Source organism: Plecotus auritus, assembly GCF_963455305.1.
Source record: "Plecotus auritus genome assembly, chromosome: 2".
In the NCBI taxonomy this organism is placed as follows: Eukaryota; Metazoa; Chordata; class Mammalia; order Chiroptera; family Vespertilionidae; genus Plecotus; species Plecotus auritus.
Genome location: NC_137771.1, coordinates 169,149,664 through 169,165,905, shown reverse-complemented (window position 1 = coordinate 169,165,905; position 16,242 = coordinate 169,149,664). Strand labels below are relative to the sequence as shown.

The following is a 16,242-nucleotide window of genomic DNA, read 5'->3' as shown; positions in this document are numbered from 1 at the left end:
GCCCTTCCCTGCAGGCCCGGTCACCCCCAACTTCCCTCCTCTGCTGGCCTGGTCACCCCTAACTGCTCTCCCCTGCAGGATTGATCGCCCACAACTGCCCTCCCTTGCAGGCCTGGTCCCTCCCAACTGCCCTTCCCTGCTGGCCATCTTGTGGTGGCCATCTTTTGTCCACATGGGGGCAGGATCTTTGACCACATGGGGGCAGCCATCTTGTGTGTTAGAGTGATGGTCAATCTGCATATTACTCTTTTATTAGATAGGATAGAGGCCTGGTGCATGGATGGGGGCCAGCTGGTTTTCCCTGAAGGGTGTCCCGGATCAGGGTGGGGGTTCCCTTGGGGTGTGGGGTGGCCTGGGCGAGGGGCCTGTGGTGGTTTGCAGGCCAGCCACGCCCCCCGGCGACACAAGCAGAGGCCCTGGTATCTGGGATTTATTTATCTTCTACAATTGAAACTTTGTAGCCTGGAGTGGAGCCAAGCCTTCTGTTGCTCCATGGCGGCAGCCATTTTTGTTGGGATTTATTTATCTTCTATAATTGAAACTTTGTAGCCTTGAGCAGAGGCCTGGGCCCGCCAGGGTGTGTGGAAAGCTTGGCTTCCTCCATTGCTGGGGAAACGCAAGCCTCCCTCCTGCTTGCTCTGTGGCTGCAGCCATCTTGGTTGGGTTAATTTGCATACTCACTCCTGATTGGCTGGTGGGTGTGGCTTGTGGGTGCAGCAGAGTGATGGTTAATTTGCATATTACTCTTTTATTATATAGGATTATAAAAGTTGGTCTTTGCACTCCTGGAAAATATCCTATTTGCAAAATAAAATAAAATGCAGAAAAGAGTCTGACAGGCATGGCTCACTGGTTGAGCATCAACCTATGAGCCAGGAGGTCATAGTTTCATTCCCAGTCAGGACATATGCCTAGGTTGCGGGCTTGATCCCCAACATGGGGCATGCAGGAGGCAGCCGATCAATGACTCATCATTGATGTTTTTATCTCTTTTTCTCCCTTCCTCTCTGAAATCAATTAAAAAATATATTTTTTAAAAATCCGGAAAAGAATGTTTAAAATTGAATGTCTGGAATCCCATTTTAACATTCAGCAATAATTTATTGAATATTGTATTAGTCTGCTAGGGCTGCCATGATAGATAGCACAAATGGTGGCTTAAATACAACAGAAATGTATTTTTTCACAGTTCTGGAAGCTAGAAGTCCAAGATCAAGTCCTGTCAGGATTGGTTTCTGGTGAGCCTCTCTTCCTGCCTTGCAGATTGCCACCTTCTCACTGCATTCTCTCATGGCCTCTTTGTGCATGTAGTGGGAGAAAGATCTCTGGTGTCTCTTTCTCACAAGGACACCAGATCTATGGGATTAGTACCCTACCTTACCTCCTTAAAGGCTTTATCTCCAGATTCAGTCACATAGAAATTTTGGGAGGGCATAATGCAGTTCAAAACAGTTACGGCTAGGGACCAGGCACTTGGGAAGACCCAGTGGGCTGGGTATAAAATATTGAGAATATGAATAAAATGCTATAACAGTTCAGAGAGAAATAATTCAAAAGATGATAATTGAGTTGGGCCTTCCCCAGCTGGTGTGTCTCAGGGTTGAGCATTGACCCTTGAGCCAGCAGGTCATAGTTCTATTTCCAGTCAGGTTGCTGACTCAATCCTCAGTAGTGGGCGTGCAGGAGGCAGCCGATCAATGATTCTCATCATTGATGTTTCTATCCCTCCTTTCCTCTCTCTAAAATCAATTAAAAATAAATAAATGAGCTGGGCCTTAAGTGAATAGGATCAGGGCTATTTTCGGTAGAAAAAAACAGTATATAAGGCAATTTTATGTGTTTGGGGAAATAGCCAATCAGTATTGCTGGAATTCACAAGGCACCTTGAAATTACACAAAAGATTAGATCCAGGTTGTGAAGGCCTTGGATGCCAAGTGTGAGATGAAGGAGCCAATTTTGAGCAGAGGGTGTGAGATGATCAAACAAGTGTTTTAGGAAGATTCATCACTTGTGCCATGGTCTTTGTTCAGGCTCTGTTATTTTTGCAACTAGCTTTGTGATAGGTCTCCTTATTTTCAGTTATTCCTTTCTCTAATATATCCCTTCTTCAATCTAATTTCCATAATATTGTAGCTTTATACTGTTATCTTCGAAATTTTAGAATCTGAACCATGCATCTAATTTTAGGCTTATATTACTAGGTCTAAAATACTTAACGTGGCATTCAATCCTAAAGTGCCTCTCTCTACTTATATCTCTTACCACTATCCTTATTCATGCATGTTTCTCTCCCCCAAACCCTTACCTCCTCCAATGTACATTTGATCTCTGTTGTCCAACTACGTAGGCCTACTTTTCTCTGAACACATTATGCTCTTTGTTATTTCCATGTTTTTTTTCAATTGTGGCTACCTTGAAATTCTTTTTTCCTGACTCTGTCTGAGATCTAATTCGTATATCACCTGAACAAAACCAACTCAATATTCCTTCCCAGAATCTTTAAGTCTTAGTATTTCTGTTAGGAATATTTATTCACTTATACACAGTTCATTTTCAGTTATATGATAATTAGGTACAAACTAAATAGACTATTGTCTAGCATTAGTTATGGTTCCTCTTGCAACATGCCCAGCTGCTCTCTGTCCCTGTGCCTGGGGGTGCTGGGTGTCAGAGGACTCTGGCAGTTGTAGGCAAGTCTTTGTTTCTGGCTTAGGGGGAACAGTGTGAGTACTGCTGTAAAAATGGGGTTTGAGGAACCAGATCTGTCTAAAAAGAGCACATGGGATCTATTGGGTGCCTACAGGCAGAGGGTGTGGAGAGGAAAGGTTAAATCTGAGATTATTTTTTTGGAGTACATTTGTATTTTACTGACCTGTTATAGACCTTTTCCCACCCTCACCACCCATAAACCCTAAAAGCTGCTCAAAATAATAGAAGGAATTTACCAGAGGGTTAACCCTTGGAATCCTGTCTAATAAAGAGGGAATATGCTAATCGACTCACACCATCGCAAAGTTGTCAGTGCCCACAGCCAATAAGGAGGGAATATGCTAATTGACTGACCCACCCTCAAAGATGGTGGCGCCCACAGCCACAAGATGGAAGTGCCCAGTTCTCTCAGCCCCGCCGGGGCAGCAGGCACACGGCAAGCCTTTGATGGAGGCTGCCCGGGGCCAGCCCGAGGCGCAGGCAAGCCTTGGATGGCAGCTGCCCAGCCGCTCAGGGCCGCCCAAGGCTCAGGTAATCAGGACCGGCCGAGGCTTGTGCTGCTGGCAGTGGCAGCAGCAGAGGTGTGATGGGGTGTCACCTTCCCCTGATTGCCGGGTCCCACCTCCAGCTCCTGAGGGCTCTCAGACTGTGAGAGGGGTCAGACCAGGCTGAGGGACCCCCCCCTCCAGTGCATGAATTTTCATGCACCGGGCCTCTAGTCCTATATAATAAAAGAGAAACATGTAAGTTGACCATACCTCTACTACGCTCACCAGCCAATCGGGAGTGAGTATGCAAATTAACCCAACAAAGGTGGACGGTTAATTTGCATACACAGGCGCCAGGCGGAGAGCAGAGCCGGAGAGCCGGTGCAGAGTGGAGCGGCTTGGGGAACTTGCCTCCCCAAGCTGCCAGACGGAGAGCAGAGAGGGAGTGCTGGCGGCTTGGAGGACTTGGCAGAGCGGCTGGCCATGGGACAGAGACAGAGCAGGAAGGGAAAACCCAGAGCATGGGGAGCACCAGGAATTCTGGGAGTAGTAGTTCTGGTGGCAGCCCCAGGACTGGAAGCGGAAGCCCAGAGCGCAGGGAGCACCAGGAATGCTGGGAATCATAGTTCTGGTGGCAGATGGATCTCCTAGACACTAGAGCAAAGTGAGCCTGGAGCAAGTTACTGTTGCGGTGGGGGATGGAGGGAAAGCAAAGGTGAGAGACATAAGTAAAATCAGAGTGTCTAGGAAAAATTAAAGGGAAGATATCCTAAAACTTCTAGGAAATCTTCACTAATGAAGCAAAGAAAAAAAAATGCCTCTATTATTCTGTGAGCAACAAACCAAACTGGGTTGGGGTCTCAGACAATTCACTCATATGATTGCAAAGACAGACAGAAACTCCCGGATTGGAGAAAGCTCCTGTGAGGGATCCCAGATTGGAGAGGGTGCAGGTCGGGCTGAGGGACCCATCCCCCCATGTATGAATCTTTGTGCACTGGGCCCCTAGTATAGTATAATTATCGAGAGGCAATACACATTTACTCTTCCCTACTACTAAATATGGGCACTCTTTCAGTACTGAAATTGAGATTTTACCCCATAGTTACAGGTAAGACAGAAAATGAAATTCCAAGATAAAGTACGTAAATAATTTTGGAGTCAGCCTAAAATTAGAAATGCATGCTATACTAGAATCTCTTCTTGTTTTGAGGAAGGTGAAAGATAGGAGAAGGTAGAGGCACTATAAAATTTGAAGAGTTCTCTTCGTTATGCTTTGACATTTTGAAGCTGATTAGGGTTCCAGGTTCTACATAAAGATGTAGCCTTCAGAGAGCCACTAAAGTGTGTGTATTTCTGTATTTCTGTGAAATTCAGTTGCAGTTTATTGTCCAAGGACATTTTCTGTATATTTTCTTGGTTGAATTTATGAGAGAGGGTATGCTATTAGGGCTAGGGGTCAGGTAGGTAGTCAGTAATTCTTTATGAATGAGACACATTTAATGGCAGTACTTTTGTACCTACGTTAACCTTCCAATTGTTGTTAGTCTGTGAGGGCCGCCCAGGCTTTCTCTGGACCAACAATTTACAACCGGTGTGCTGCAAGAATTTTTAAAACATACAATACCTGACTATTTAGTCAGCGGTACTGACCTCTTTTCCCTTAGGTTGCCAAATAAAAAAATGACAACAGCTAACACAACAATAGCTGTTTGGTATGAATGAATCAAAATTATACCTGTTTGTGTTTGGGTATGTGTGTTTTTTTTGTCACCTAGGCATAATATCTATTTTTTGGTGTGCCACAGAATTAGTTTATTTGTGCCAAGAAATGGAAGGGGTTGAAAATCGCTGCTCTAGACCTCTAGTTGTCTTGAGAGCTCTAGCGCTTTTTCCACTATAAAGAAATGTGTGCCTAGTGGGTTTATATTTCTTTTCCTTCTCCCTTAAAATTTTGGGGAAAATTTCCCTTCTTATCTTTAGCTTTTCTAGTATCTTTTCTGTGACATTTAAGAATAGCTTATAGTTCTCAGCAGTCCCTGAACAAGTACAGTATTAGTTTAGAGACTGTCATATTTTCTTAAATTCAGCACTGTCCATTAGGTCTTTCTGTGATGGTGGAATTTGTGCTGTCCAATATAAGTAGCCACTAGCAGCATGTGGCTCTTGAGCACTTCAGTTATGGCTAGTGCAACTGAGGAACTAAATTTTAAATTTTATTTAATTTTAATTAAAGGAACCTCATGTGGCTAGTCTCTACCCTATAAAAACCAAGCTCTAGGTCAAATATTGATAATTCTCTAGCACACAAAAGAATTGATAGAGTTGATAATCCACATTTGTAGGTTTTATTGATTGATTCATTCATCACCTAGTAATGCAGATGAATTCCCACTGCTGTGTAAGTAATTTAACAGTCTGTCCAAATTGTTTTATTGGAGGAAATTTGACTGTTTAGCTACCATCAAATTCAAAACTGGTTAAAGTTCCAGGTAAATCAAAATCCTAGGCAGTATCAAGTTAGATAATCTTTCACCCTGATTGCTGTGTCAGTCTCCTAACTAGTATCTCTGCATTTACTCTTGTTCTTCTACATTCCATTTTCCACACTTTTTTTGTGTGTTAATCCTCACCTGAGAATATTTTTTCCATTATTTTTAGAGATAGTGGAAGGGAGGGGGAGAGACAGATAGAAACATTGATGTGAGAGGCATCAATTAGTTGCCTCCTGCACACACCCTGACTGAGGATGGGGATTGAGCCTGCAACCTAGGTACATGCCCTTGACCGGAATAGAACCTGTGACCCTTCAGTCCACAGGCTGATGCTCTATTCACTGAACCAAACACTTTAATGTGGAGCCCTAGCTATATATAATGAATTATCCCTGTGGTACCTGCCCATTAGTTATTTAACACTGTAACTTTAAGCAATCATTTTAAAACACAAGTCTGATCATGTAGTCCCACTGTACCGAAGTACTTCATTGGTTCTCCATTGTTCCCAGGAAAAAGACTAAGATTCTATCATATGACCTATAATGGTTCGTCCTCATTTACATCATGTTTCCTCTTACTGTCTGTACTTAAGCCATATTAACTTTTGAGTCCATTAAATACTTTATTTAAATGACTGTGCTGGTTACCCATGATTTCCACCCTGCTGAATCTAAAAGTTAATTTCTGTTTATGTCTTTCTTAGTAACGTTCAACACAATTGACCATTCTTGGAGCCTCTCTTCATTTGGCTTCTGTGACATCATAGTCTTTCTCATGTAGTTTTAGATGCTGGAGTCCCTTCTTGTCCGTTGGTCCCCTTCACTGCTATGGTCTCTCAGTGATCTCTTTTGATCCCACAGCTTTAAATAACATCAATTTGTTACTATAACTCTAGTCCTGCTCAGTGTCAGAATGATATATTCAACTTTTTATGCAGATATCAAAAAGGCATCCAAAACAGAACTTAAAAAAAACTTTTTATTCTAAAAAATTTCAATATCCACAACAGGGGAAATCCTATATAATAAAGAGGTAATATGCAAATGGTCGTTACACCGTGATGCATAATGACCAAACAGGAGGGCGGGGCAGCGAGCTTCCATGGGAGAGGTACAGGAGGACAGAGCAGTGGGCGGAGAGCTACAGGAGGGCGGGGCAGCGAGCTAAGTGCAGCAGAGAGATATGAGTGGAGGTGGGCCAGGCGGCCCCCTGAGGCAAGTGGCAGCAAGCTACTCACGCACGGATTCGTGCGCAGGGCCACTAGTAGTATAAAGTTCCTTGTATCCATTTCTTAGCTCCAACAATTAATTCATGGCCACTCTTGCTTCATCTATATTCCTACCACTCCCCCATCCTAACTAGATTATTTTAAAACACACCCCACAAGGATATTTTTTCTATAAATACTTCAGTCTGTAACTCTAAAAAGTTACAATTTTATTTTTATTTATTACTAGAGGCCCAGTGCACAAAATTTGTGCCCGGATAGGGTCCCTAGGCCTGGCTGGCGATCAAGGCCTTCCGGCCGCTGGCCGGGGCCTTCATTCCACGCTGACCCCTGGTGGTCATCACACATCATAGCGAGCAATCAAACTCCTGGTTGAACTCCCGAGGGGACACTTTGCATATTAGCCTTTTATATATATAGATCAGTGGTCGGCAAACTGCGGCTCGCGAGCCACAAGCTGCGGTTTGCCGCTCTGTTGACTAATGAGTTTGCCGACCACTGATATAGATTATTTTCTAAATATGTTTTTATTGATTTCAGAGAGGGAGAGAGAGAAACATCAATGATGAGAGAGAATCACTGACTGGCTGCCTCCTGCACACCCCACACTGGAGATCAAGCCCACAATCCAGGCATGTGCCCTGACCAGGAATCCAACCATGACCTCCTGATTTAAAGGTCACCACTCAACTACTGAGCCACACTGGCCAGGCTAAAAGGTTACAATTTTAAACATAATGCAAGTATAACATACAATTAATAATAATCCTAAATATCATCAAATACCCTCTGAGTCACAATAGAACAATTGATCTGCCTACTCCTAAATCTTTTCTTCCCTCAGCTTCTTCCTCATTGTCAATTAATGGCACAACATCCATTCAGTTGCTCGGGCCTCAAAACTAAAGGTTATCCCATTTTCTTTTCTCACCCACAACTCCCACCAATTCAGCAGCAAGTTTTATCAGCTCTAGTTTCAAAATAAATCCTGAATCCAGCTTCCTCTTCCTAAGTCTACTGATACCACTTTATCAAACTACCTTTATCTTGCCTATAGACCACCATAGTATGCTAAATGGTCACCTTGTTTCCATTCCTCTCTCTAGTCTATTCTCTACATAGCAGCCAAAGTTATCTCTTAAAAAATTAGTTGTTTATATCATCCCCTTGCCTAAAACTTTGTTACCTTTAGAACAGAATCCTTTATTGTTTCCATGGTCTCTGTTTTCCTTCATTTTATTCTGCTCTGACTTTACCTCATATAACTTTCTCCCTTATTCACTCCTAGTTCACTTACGTTCTTTTAGTTCTTCGCCCGGGCTGCAGGTGCCCAGGCCTGCGGGGTGGGCGGCTTGTCCCTCTCCCGGGTCTCAACCATTTTTGACTAGAGGTGCAGTGCATGAAATTTGTGCATGGGGGGTGGGGGTCCCTCAGCCCGGCCTGCACCCTCTCCAATCCGGGACCCCTCGGGGGATGTCCAACTGCCTCTTGCAATCTGGGACCGCTGGCTCCTAACTGCTCACCTGCCTGCCTTCCTGATTGCCCCTAACCACCTCTGCCTGATTGCCCCTAACTGTTCCCCCACTGGCCTGATCGCCCCTAACTGCTCCCCTCCTGGCCTGATCACCCCTAACCGCCTCTGCCTCACCCCGCACCTGGGACCCTCTTCTGGTCAGTTGCAGGCACCCGGGACCCGGGCTTCCCTCCCTCTGGCTGGCTGCAGGCACCCAGGACCCGGGCCGGCTTCACCCAGGCTGACTGCACCCGCAGAGGACCATGGGAGGGCGGCTTCGCCCAGGCCGCAGGTGCCCGGGACTGCGGGGTGGGCGGCTTGTCCCTCTCCCGGGCCGCAACCCCAGCCGCTGGCACCTGGGACCGCGGGGCGGGCGGCTTGTCCCTCTCCCGGGCTGCAGGTGCAGCCGCTGGTGCCCAGGACTGTGGGGCAGGCGGCTTGTCCCTCTCCCGGGCTGCAGGTGCAGCCGCTGGTGCCCAGGACTGTGGGGCAGGCGGCTTGTCCCTCTCCCACGCCACAGCCTGGCTGGTCCCCATTCCTCTCTTGTGAGCTCATTTGTGCCTGGCTGGTCCCCATTTCTCTCTCTCAAGTTCATTTGTTCCTAGCTGGTCCCCATTCCTCTTTCCCCAGTGTTGAGTGTCTGAGTCATTATGGCGTGACTGCGTGAGGGCATGATGAACATTTGCATATTAGCTCTTTATTATATAGGATTATTCCCCCAGATGCTCTTATAGTTGGCTCATTCATATTTAGGTCTCAGCTCAAATGCTTCATCCTCACAGTGGCCTTGATCTCCCTATCTAAAGTAGACCCTTCCACCCTACCCAGTCACTCTTTATCCCTGTTACCTTAGTTTGTTTTCTTAAACCCCTTATCTGTGGTTTCAGCCTGTGGTCAACCACATCTGAAAATATTACATGGAAAATTCCAAAAAGAAACAATTCATAAGTTTTAAATTATACAATTTTCTGAGTAGCATGCTGCCCTGCTCCATTCCACCCAGGACATGAATCAGTGAATCATCCCTTTGCTCCCTGTCCATTAGTCATTTAGTAGTTGTCTTGGTTATCAGATCTACGGTGTTGATATTGCAGTGCTTGTATACTATCTAATAAAATAGTAATATGCAAATTAACCATCACTCCGCTACACCCACCAGCCACGCCCACCAGCCAATCAGGAGCAAATATGCAAATAAACCCAACCAAGATGGCTACAGCCACAGAGAGCAGGAGGGAGGCTTGGGTTTCCCCAGCAATGGAGGAAGCCAAGCTTTCCGCCTGCCCTTGCCGGCCTAGGCCTCCACTCAAGGCTACAAAGTTTCAATGATAGAAGATACATAAACCCAAACAGAAATGGCGGCAGCCACGGAGCTGGAAAGAGCAGGAGGCTAGGGTTGTCCCCGGCAATGGATGAAGTCAAGCTTTCCGCACACCCTGGCCGGCCCTCCCTTGCTTAAAGCTACAAAGTTTCAAATATAGAAGATACATAAATCCCCCCAAAAATGGCTGCCGCCACGGAGCAAGCCGAAGGCTTGGCTCTGCTCCAGGCTACGAAGTTACAATTGTAGAAGATAAAGAAACCCCAGATACCAGGGCCTCCGCTTGGGTCACCAGGGGGCATGGCCGGCCTGCAAACCACCACAGGCCTCTCACCCAGGCCGCCCCACACCCCAAGGGAACCCCCACCCTGATCTGGGACACCCTTCAGGGCAAACCAGCTGGCCCCCACCCATGCACTAGGTCTCTATCCTATCTAATAAAAGAGTAATATGCAAACTGACCATCACTCCAACACACAAGGTGGCTGCCCCAATGTGGTCAAAGATCCTGCCCCCATGTGGACACAAGATGGCCACCACAAGATGGCCAGCAGGGGAGGGCAGTTGTGGGCGATCAGGCCAGCAGGGAAGGGCAGGGACCAGGCCTGCAAGGGAGGACAGTTGTGGCGATCAAGCCTGCAGGGGAGGGCAGTTAGGGGTGACCCGGCCGGCAGAGGAGGGAAGTTGGGGGTGACTGGGTCTGCAGGGGAGGGCAGTTAGGGGTGACCAGGCCTGCACGGGAAGGCAGTTAGGGACAAACAGGCTGGCAGGGGAGCAGTTAGGCATCAATCAGGCTGGCAGGGGAGTGGTTAGGGGGTGATCAGGCTGGCATGCAGAAGCAGTTATGGGCAATCAGGAAGGCAGGAAGGCGAGCAGTTGGGAGCCATCAGTCCTGGATTGTGAGAGGGATGTCCGACTGCCCGTTTAAGGGGATTGGGCTTAAATGGGCAGTTGGACATCCTCGAGGGGTCCCAGATTGGAGAGGGTGCAGGCTGGGCTGAGGGACACACACCCCTGTGTACGAATTTCATGCACCGGGCCTCTAGTTCATTAGTAATGGCCCAGAGCATAAGAGAGTGATGCTGCCAATTCGGATATGTCAAGAAGAAGCCATATATGGCTTTCTTTAAGTGAAAAGGTATGTATGTATAAGGGAAAACACAGTATATATAGGGTTTAGTACTGCTCATGGTTTCAGGCATTGACTGGGGGTCTTGGAATGTATCCCCAGTGAATAATGGGGGACTACTTTACTGAAATTATCTTGTTTATTGCCTGTCTCTGAGAATTTTTCTCCATAAATGCAAGGAGTTTTTCTGTTTTATTTACCACGATAGCCCTGGTGTTTAGGACGATGTCTGACATAAATTAGACATTAGTGAATACTTTTTAATGAACAGTGAGTTAATAAATGAGTGAACTCTGTGGTACTGTCTCTAATTACTACATATATTTTTAAAAGATTATTGAGGCCTCTCAGCCAAGGAAAGCTTTATCTAAAGGTATAACTTAAATGTTGGCTCAGAAGATCAGTTTGATTTTAAAAGAGGCTTTTTTTTTTAATAGTCAAATTATAGGAGATTAAGTTAACAAGGTAGGTCTCTCTCTGCTACTTACTTATTTTTTGACTGTCTAAATAGTGCTAACCATCATTTGTTTGGAATTTGCCATTTACTGACATGATACATCCTGCACTGTACATAAAGCATTATTTAAAGTTGCTTAGCCCTAACTGGTTTGGCTCAGTGGATGGAGTGTCGGCCTGTGGACTGAAGGGTCCCAGGTTCGATTCCAGTCAAGGCCATGTACCTTGGTTGCGGGCACATCCCCAGTAGGGGGTGTGCAGGAGGCAGCTGATCGATGTTTCTCTCTCATCGATGTTTCTAACTCTCTATCCTTCTCCCTTCCTCTCTGTAAAAAATCAGTAAAATATATATATAAAAAAAATAAAGTTGCTTAGTGAATATGTTGAGATTAACCCCTAAGAATTCCAGTGTACAGAGAATGATGATGCTATTGACAAAAATAGAAACATACAAGAAGAGGGGGTAAGATAGTGAAGTTGATTTTAGACCTAATGTTGGCCTGTGTTTTATTAGTCAAAATTATGAGCCTTCTAAAAGCTGTTTTATTTCTAGATTGAAACTAGAAAAGATTGTTAAATTACTAATGAAAATTTAGTGGCCTAAGTGGTTATTATAATTGGGAAAACCTAAATGGTCATTAATGGGTAAGTGGTCAGAGAAGTTGTGCTACCTGCACAGGATAAAGTAATTATTAATAACAAGGGCAAAATGCTCCTGGTATAATGTCATGAAGCTGGACTTTAAACTGTTACATAGTATCTCAGTTTTATAAAAATATTCATAGATATTTATAGGAAAAAACTGAAGGGACATTTTAAAATATTGATAATGGTTAACTGAATGATTTTAACTTTTTTTAAAATTTTTTCCTAATTTGAATGTGTAATGCTTTAGTGCTAGTAAAAATATTTAACAAATGGATAAAGAAAGAAATAAAGGCGTTGGTTTCTGTCTTGATTAAAGTTTGGCAAAGGAAAGAAATAGAATGTTATGCTGAGGGAAATAGAGGATCTAATGGGCTTTATTGAATGACTAGAGGCCCAGTGCATGAAAATTCATGCACTGCAGGGTTGGATCCTTCACCCCGGCCTGCCCCCCTCAGTCTGGGAGCCCTCAGGGGCGGGAGGCGACCCGGCAACCAGGGGAAGGTGATGCCCCCACCACATCTCTGCTGCTGCCACTGCCGGCAGCGCAAGCCTCGGCCAGCCCTGGTTACCTGTGCCTCTGGCTGGCCATGGGTGGCTGGGCAGCCACCATCCAAGGCTTGCCTGCACCTCAGCCGGCCCTGCTTGCCTAAGCCTCATCAGTGGGGGGTTAGGAGGACCCAAGGCCCGTGGCGGGGCTGAGGGGACTCTGGTGGCAGGTGCGCAGAGCGGCCAGCCCTGGCTGAGGAATGGAGGATACTCTCAGTGACATGAGTTATAACTTCCAATTTGTTGGACACCACAGTCAGGCTTCAGCTTTGGGGGAGGGAGGAAGAGAGGGATGGGCAGCTCGTTGGAGGAGCCTGGGCGAGCTGTCAGTCAGTGGGTGGTGCAGGAGGACCTGAGGCTTCCAGCGGGGCAGAGGGGACTCCCGTGGCAGGCGTGGAGCAGCTGACCCCGCCCCTGTTGTGGGCGCCACCATCTTGTGAGGGTGTGATGGTCAATTTGCATTTTACCTCTTTATTATATAGGATTAATGAATCAGGCAGCATCCCATCTAGCAAATAGAAGGGAGTTCCCTGATTTTCATACACATTAATATTGAATGTGAACTTGGATGTTTTCAGTAATAAGTCTCTTCCTAGAATTATATACTTTGTTTTCTTGATGATTTTGCAGAGATCATGTTTATGGGTGGGGGGCAGGTTTAAGAAATAATTTAAAGAGAAAGGTATACTACACCTTTTCTAGTGTTTATATTATTTGGAGATAGGATGTAGCTAATTCCCAGTTTCTCTGACAAATGTACGCTAGTCATTTGGGAGAAGGGACTATGCCAGTGGTCGGCAAACTCATTAGTCAGCAGAGCCAAATATCAACAGTACAACGATTGAAATTTATTTTGAGAGCCAAATTTTTTAAACTTAAACTTCTTCTAATGCCACTTCTTCAAAATAGACTCGCCCGGGCCGTGGTATTTTGTGGAAGAGCCACACTCAAGGGACCAAAGAGCCGCATGTGGCTTGCGAGCCGCAGTTTGCCGACCATGGGACTATGCTATTCAGGCTTACTTACCAAAGTCCAAGTCCTTTTGCCTGTTATCATTTTTCTTTTGGTTGGTTTGAGAGTTGGAGCCTTTTTCAGGGGTAGGAGGTCTTTGGGAAGTGTGAGCTAGAGTTCCTAAGAAAGGTAAAACTGATTCTTGCCTGTTCTATAAACAAGAGAGCCATGAAGTGATGTGATTCCTTCTCTAGCAGCATATTTTGTTTTACTTATTTTTGTCACAAAAATTATACCACCATGGTAAAAAAAACAACAATAACAAAAACTTAACAATGAAAAGCCTAAAAGGGTATAGATTAATTTCAGCAAGTTAACCACTACCGATAGTTTCTTGTGTTATCTTTCCAAAAGTTTTCTACCTAGCATCATATTTTAGAATGATAGAGAGGGAGTGGAATAAGCAATTATGCTGGATTGATTTGGAGAATGTGGGAATCCAGCTCAGTAGAACACTTTATTGAGCACACACTATTAGTTAAGTACTGTGGGTTACAAATGAATTAAACATTCTTTACCCTTAAGATGATCACATTGGAGCCAAGGAAACAGAGCTGGTGCCCATTATTAGAATTACTATTATATAATTCTTGCAACGAAAGTTTTCCTGTATTTGCACTATATTTGGCGTGGTTTCCCCACTCCTAACATACAGGGTTGTAAAATCAAGAGCTTTATGTTTTGGTTTAAATGCTTCTTTTTTTAAAAAAATCACTTAAATTTCCATTCAGGTTATTCTTCTTTTATTTTAAAAATATATAGGAATTACTCAAGGTGATGAGGACGATTGATGACAGAATAGTACATGAATTAAACACTACGGTTCCAACAGCTTCCTTTGCAGGGAAAATTGATGCCAGCCAAACCTGTAAACAACTTTATGAGTCTGTAAGTGTATCTTTTGAGTCTTTCTTTTGTGCTTCTGTACGTTTCTTTGCAGGCAAAATAAGAACTCACTTGATAGATGTTATAATTAAATTGTGGATAAAATAATGACATTATGTTTTCTTCTTGCTCACACCTGAAGGTGTGTATAAGTTTTGACCTAGTTTTTACAAACTAAAGAAATGTGTGATTGTAGGCACAGTCTGTGAAGAGATGGTTCTAAGGAATGGGAGTGGTGGTTTTTGGCCCCTTCTTGGGAAGCCTTTAACTTATGGAAACCTTATATACAAAGGCATGAAGGAGAGAGTGAAAACAGTCAAGTAAAATAGTGAAACAAGAGAAGGGCTCAGTCCTGAGAAGCCAGACAGCTGGTATAAGAAGAATTAAAACCCATCACACCTTCTATGTCTTCTTTCTTCCCTTACTCGTCAGGAAGGGGAATAGAAGCATTTGGCGGTTGGGAGAGAAGGAAAGTCACAGAAAAAATGTCTTTTCCTGATACTTTGGTTTTTCAAGTATGTATTTTCATTGACTCTTAAAGATGCCCTTTATTTCTCTCTTTACTTTCTAAAAGCGGAAGGAAATAATGATGTAGCTAAGTATTTTTTATATTTTACTTATATATTTTCTTTAACATGGAAGCTAAAGTTCAAATGGCATTTGCTTTTTTAGGCTCTACTGCAAGATTACTATTTGGATTCATTGTCTCATAAAGAAGGTATTACTTAAAACCTAAAGTCCATTTCTCAGTTATGAAAAAAAATCAGTTTTGGATGAGCTTATTCATTTCAGTTAAATTTAAGCCATTAACTGCTGCTATTTTTGTTCTGCTTTTTTATGAAAGTACATTATTTTAGTGAGTGGTCAGGTAATTCTAGTGGCTTGAGAAAATCACAGGGTTGTGGGCTTTAATAAGTAGAACCCAGTATTGGAAGTAGGGAGCATCATGCTAGTCCTAATTTATTGTGAGGTTGTTTGACTGTTCACTTAGCTTCTTTGGGTAGCTGTCTAAAGAACTGGAAATTATCATCACTTTAGTGACCCCACCCCACTACCCATATAATCTTTGTAACCTATTTAATTGTTTCCAGTCTTTTTATTAATTTAGAAGTTTATATTGTAGTGATTACAAAATGGATTCCAGATCTAGATTAAATCCCACCTTTGCTACTTCCTAGGTAGATGACCTTGAACATGTTACATAACCTCTGCCTTAGCTTCCTTATTTGTAAAATAGTATCATAAGAATATCTCGTTCATAGAGTTGTTTACAGGATTAAATGAGCTAACATAAAGTGCTTACTGTACTAAATGTTTTACATAGTAATGCTTGATGCTTCTATTATTAGTTATTGCTATTGTTTTTTGTTATCCTTTTGTTGAGCCAGGATAACCTGGCATACTAAATTTGGAACCTTTCTGTTTTGTATATTCTTAGGTACATGTTTGGATTTTTTTCTGTTGTTATCCTAGAGTAGCAATTTTCAACCTTTCTTATTTCATGACACACATAAACTACTTACTAAAATTTTGCAGCATATTGAAAAATATATTTTTTGCTGATCTGACAAAAAAAAGTAGGTATAATTTTGATTCACACCAAACAGCTACTGTTGTGTTAGCTGCTGTCAGTTTTTTATTTGATAATCTAAGGGAAAAGAGGTCAGTGCCCCTGGCTAAATAGTCAGGTATTGCATGTTTTAAAATTTTTTATGGCATGCGAGTGTACCACAGCACACCAGTTGAAAATCGCTGTCCTAGAGGGATTCAGCAACATGAACATCATGCAAAAGATTGTTTACCAAGTAG

The 16,242-nt window shown here is 43.7% G+C and overlaps 1 protein-coding gene across 3 annotated transcripts in view; it reads left to right on the top strand.

The window, feature by feature from the left end:
* Positions 1-16,242, top strand: part of MIX23 (mitochondrial matrix import factor 23) — a 33,744-nt gene that overhangs the window by 3,806 nt on the left and 13,696 nt on the right. For 2 of the 3 annotated variants that reach the window (XM_080656069.1, XM_080656068.1), the window contains exon 2: positions 14,311-14,436. The exons of the other annotated variant lie outside the window; for it this stretch is intronic. In XM_080656069.1, coding sequence (XP_080512195.1) covers positions 14,311-14,436 — 126 coding nt within the window. The remainder of the gene's footprint in view (positions 1-14,310; positions 14,437-16,242) is intronic. 3 annotated transcript variants of the gene reach the window in all.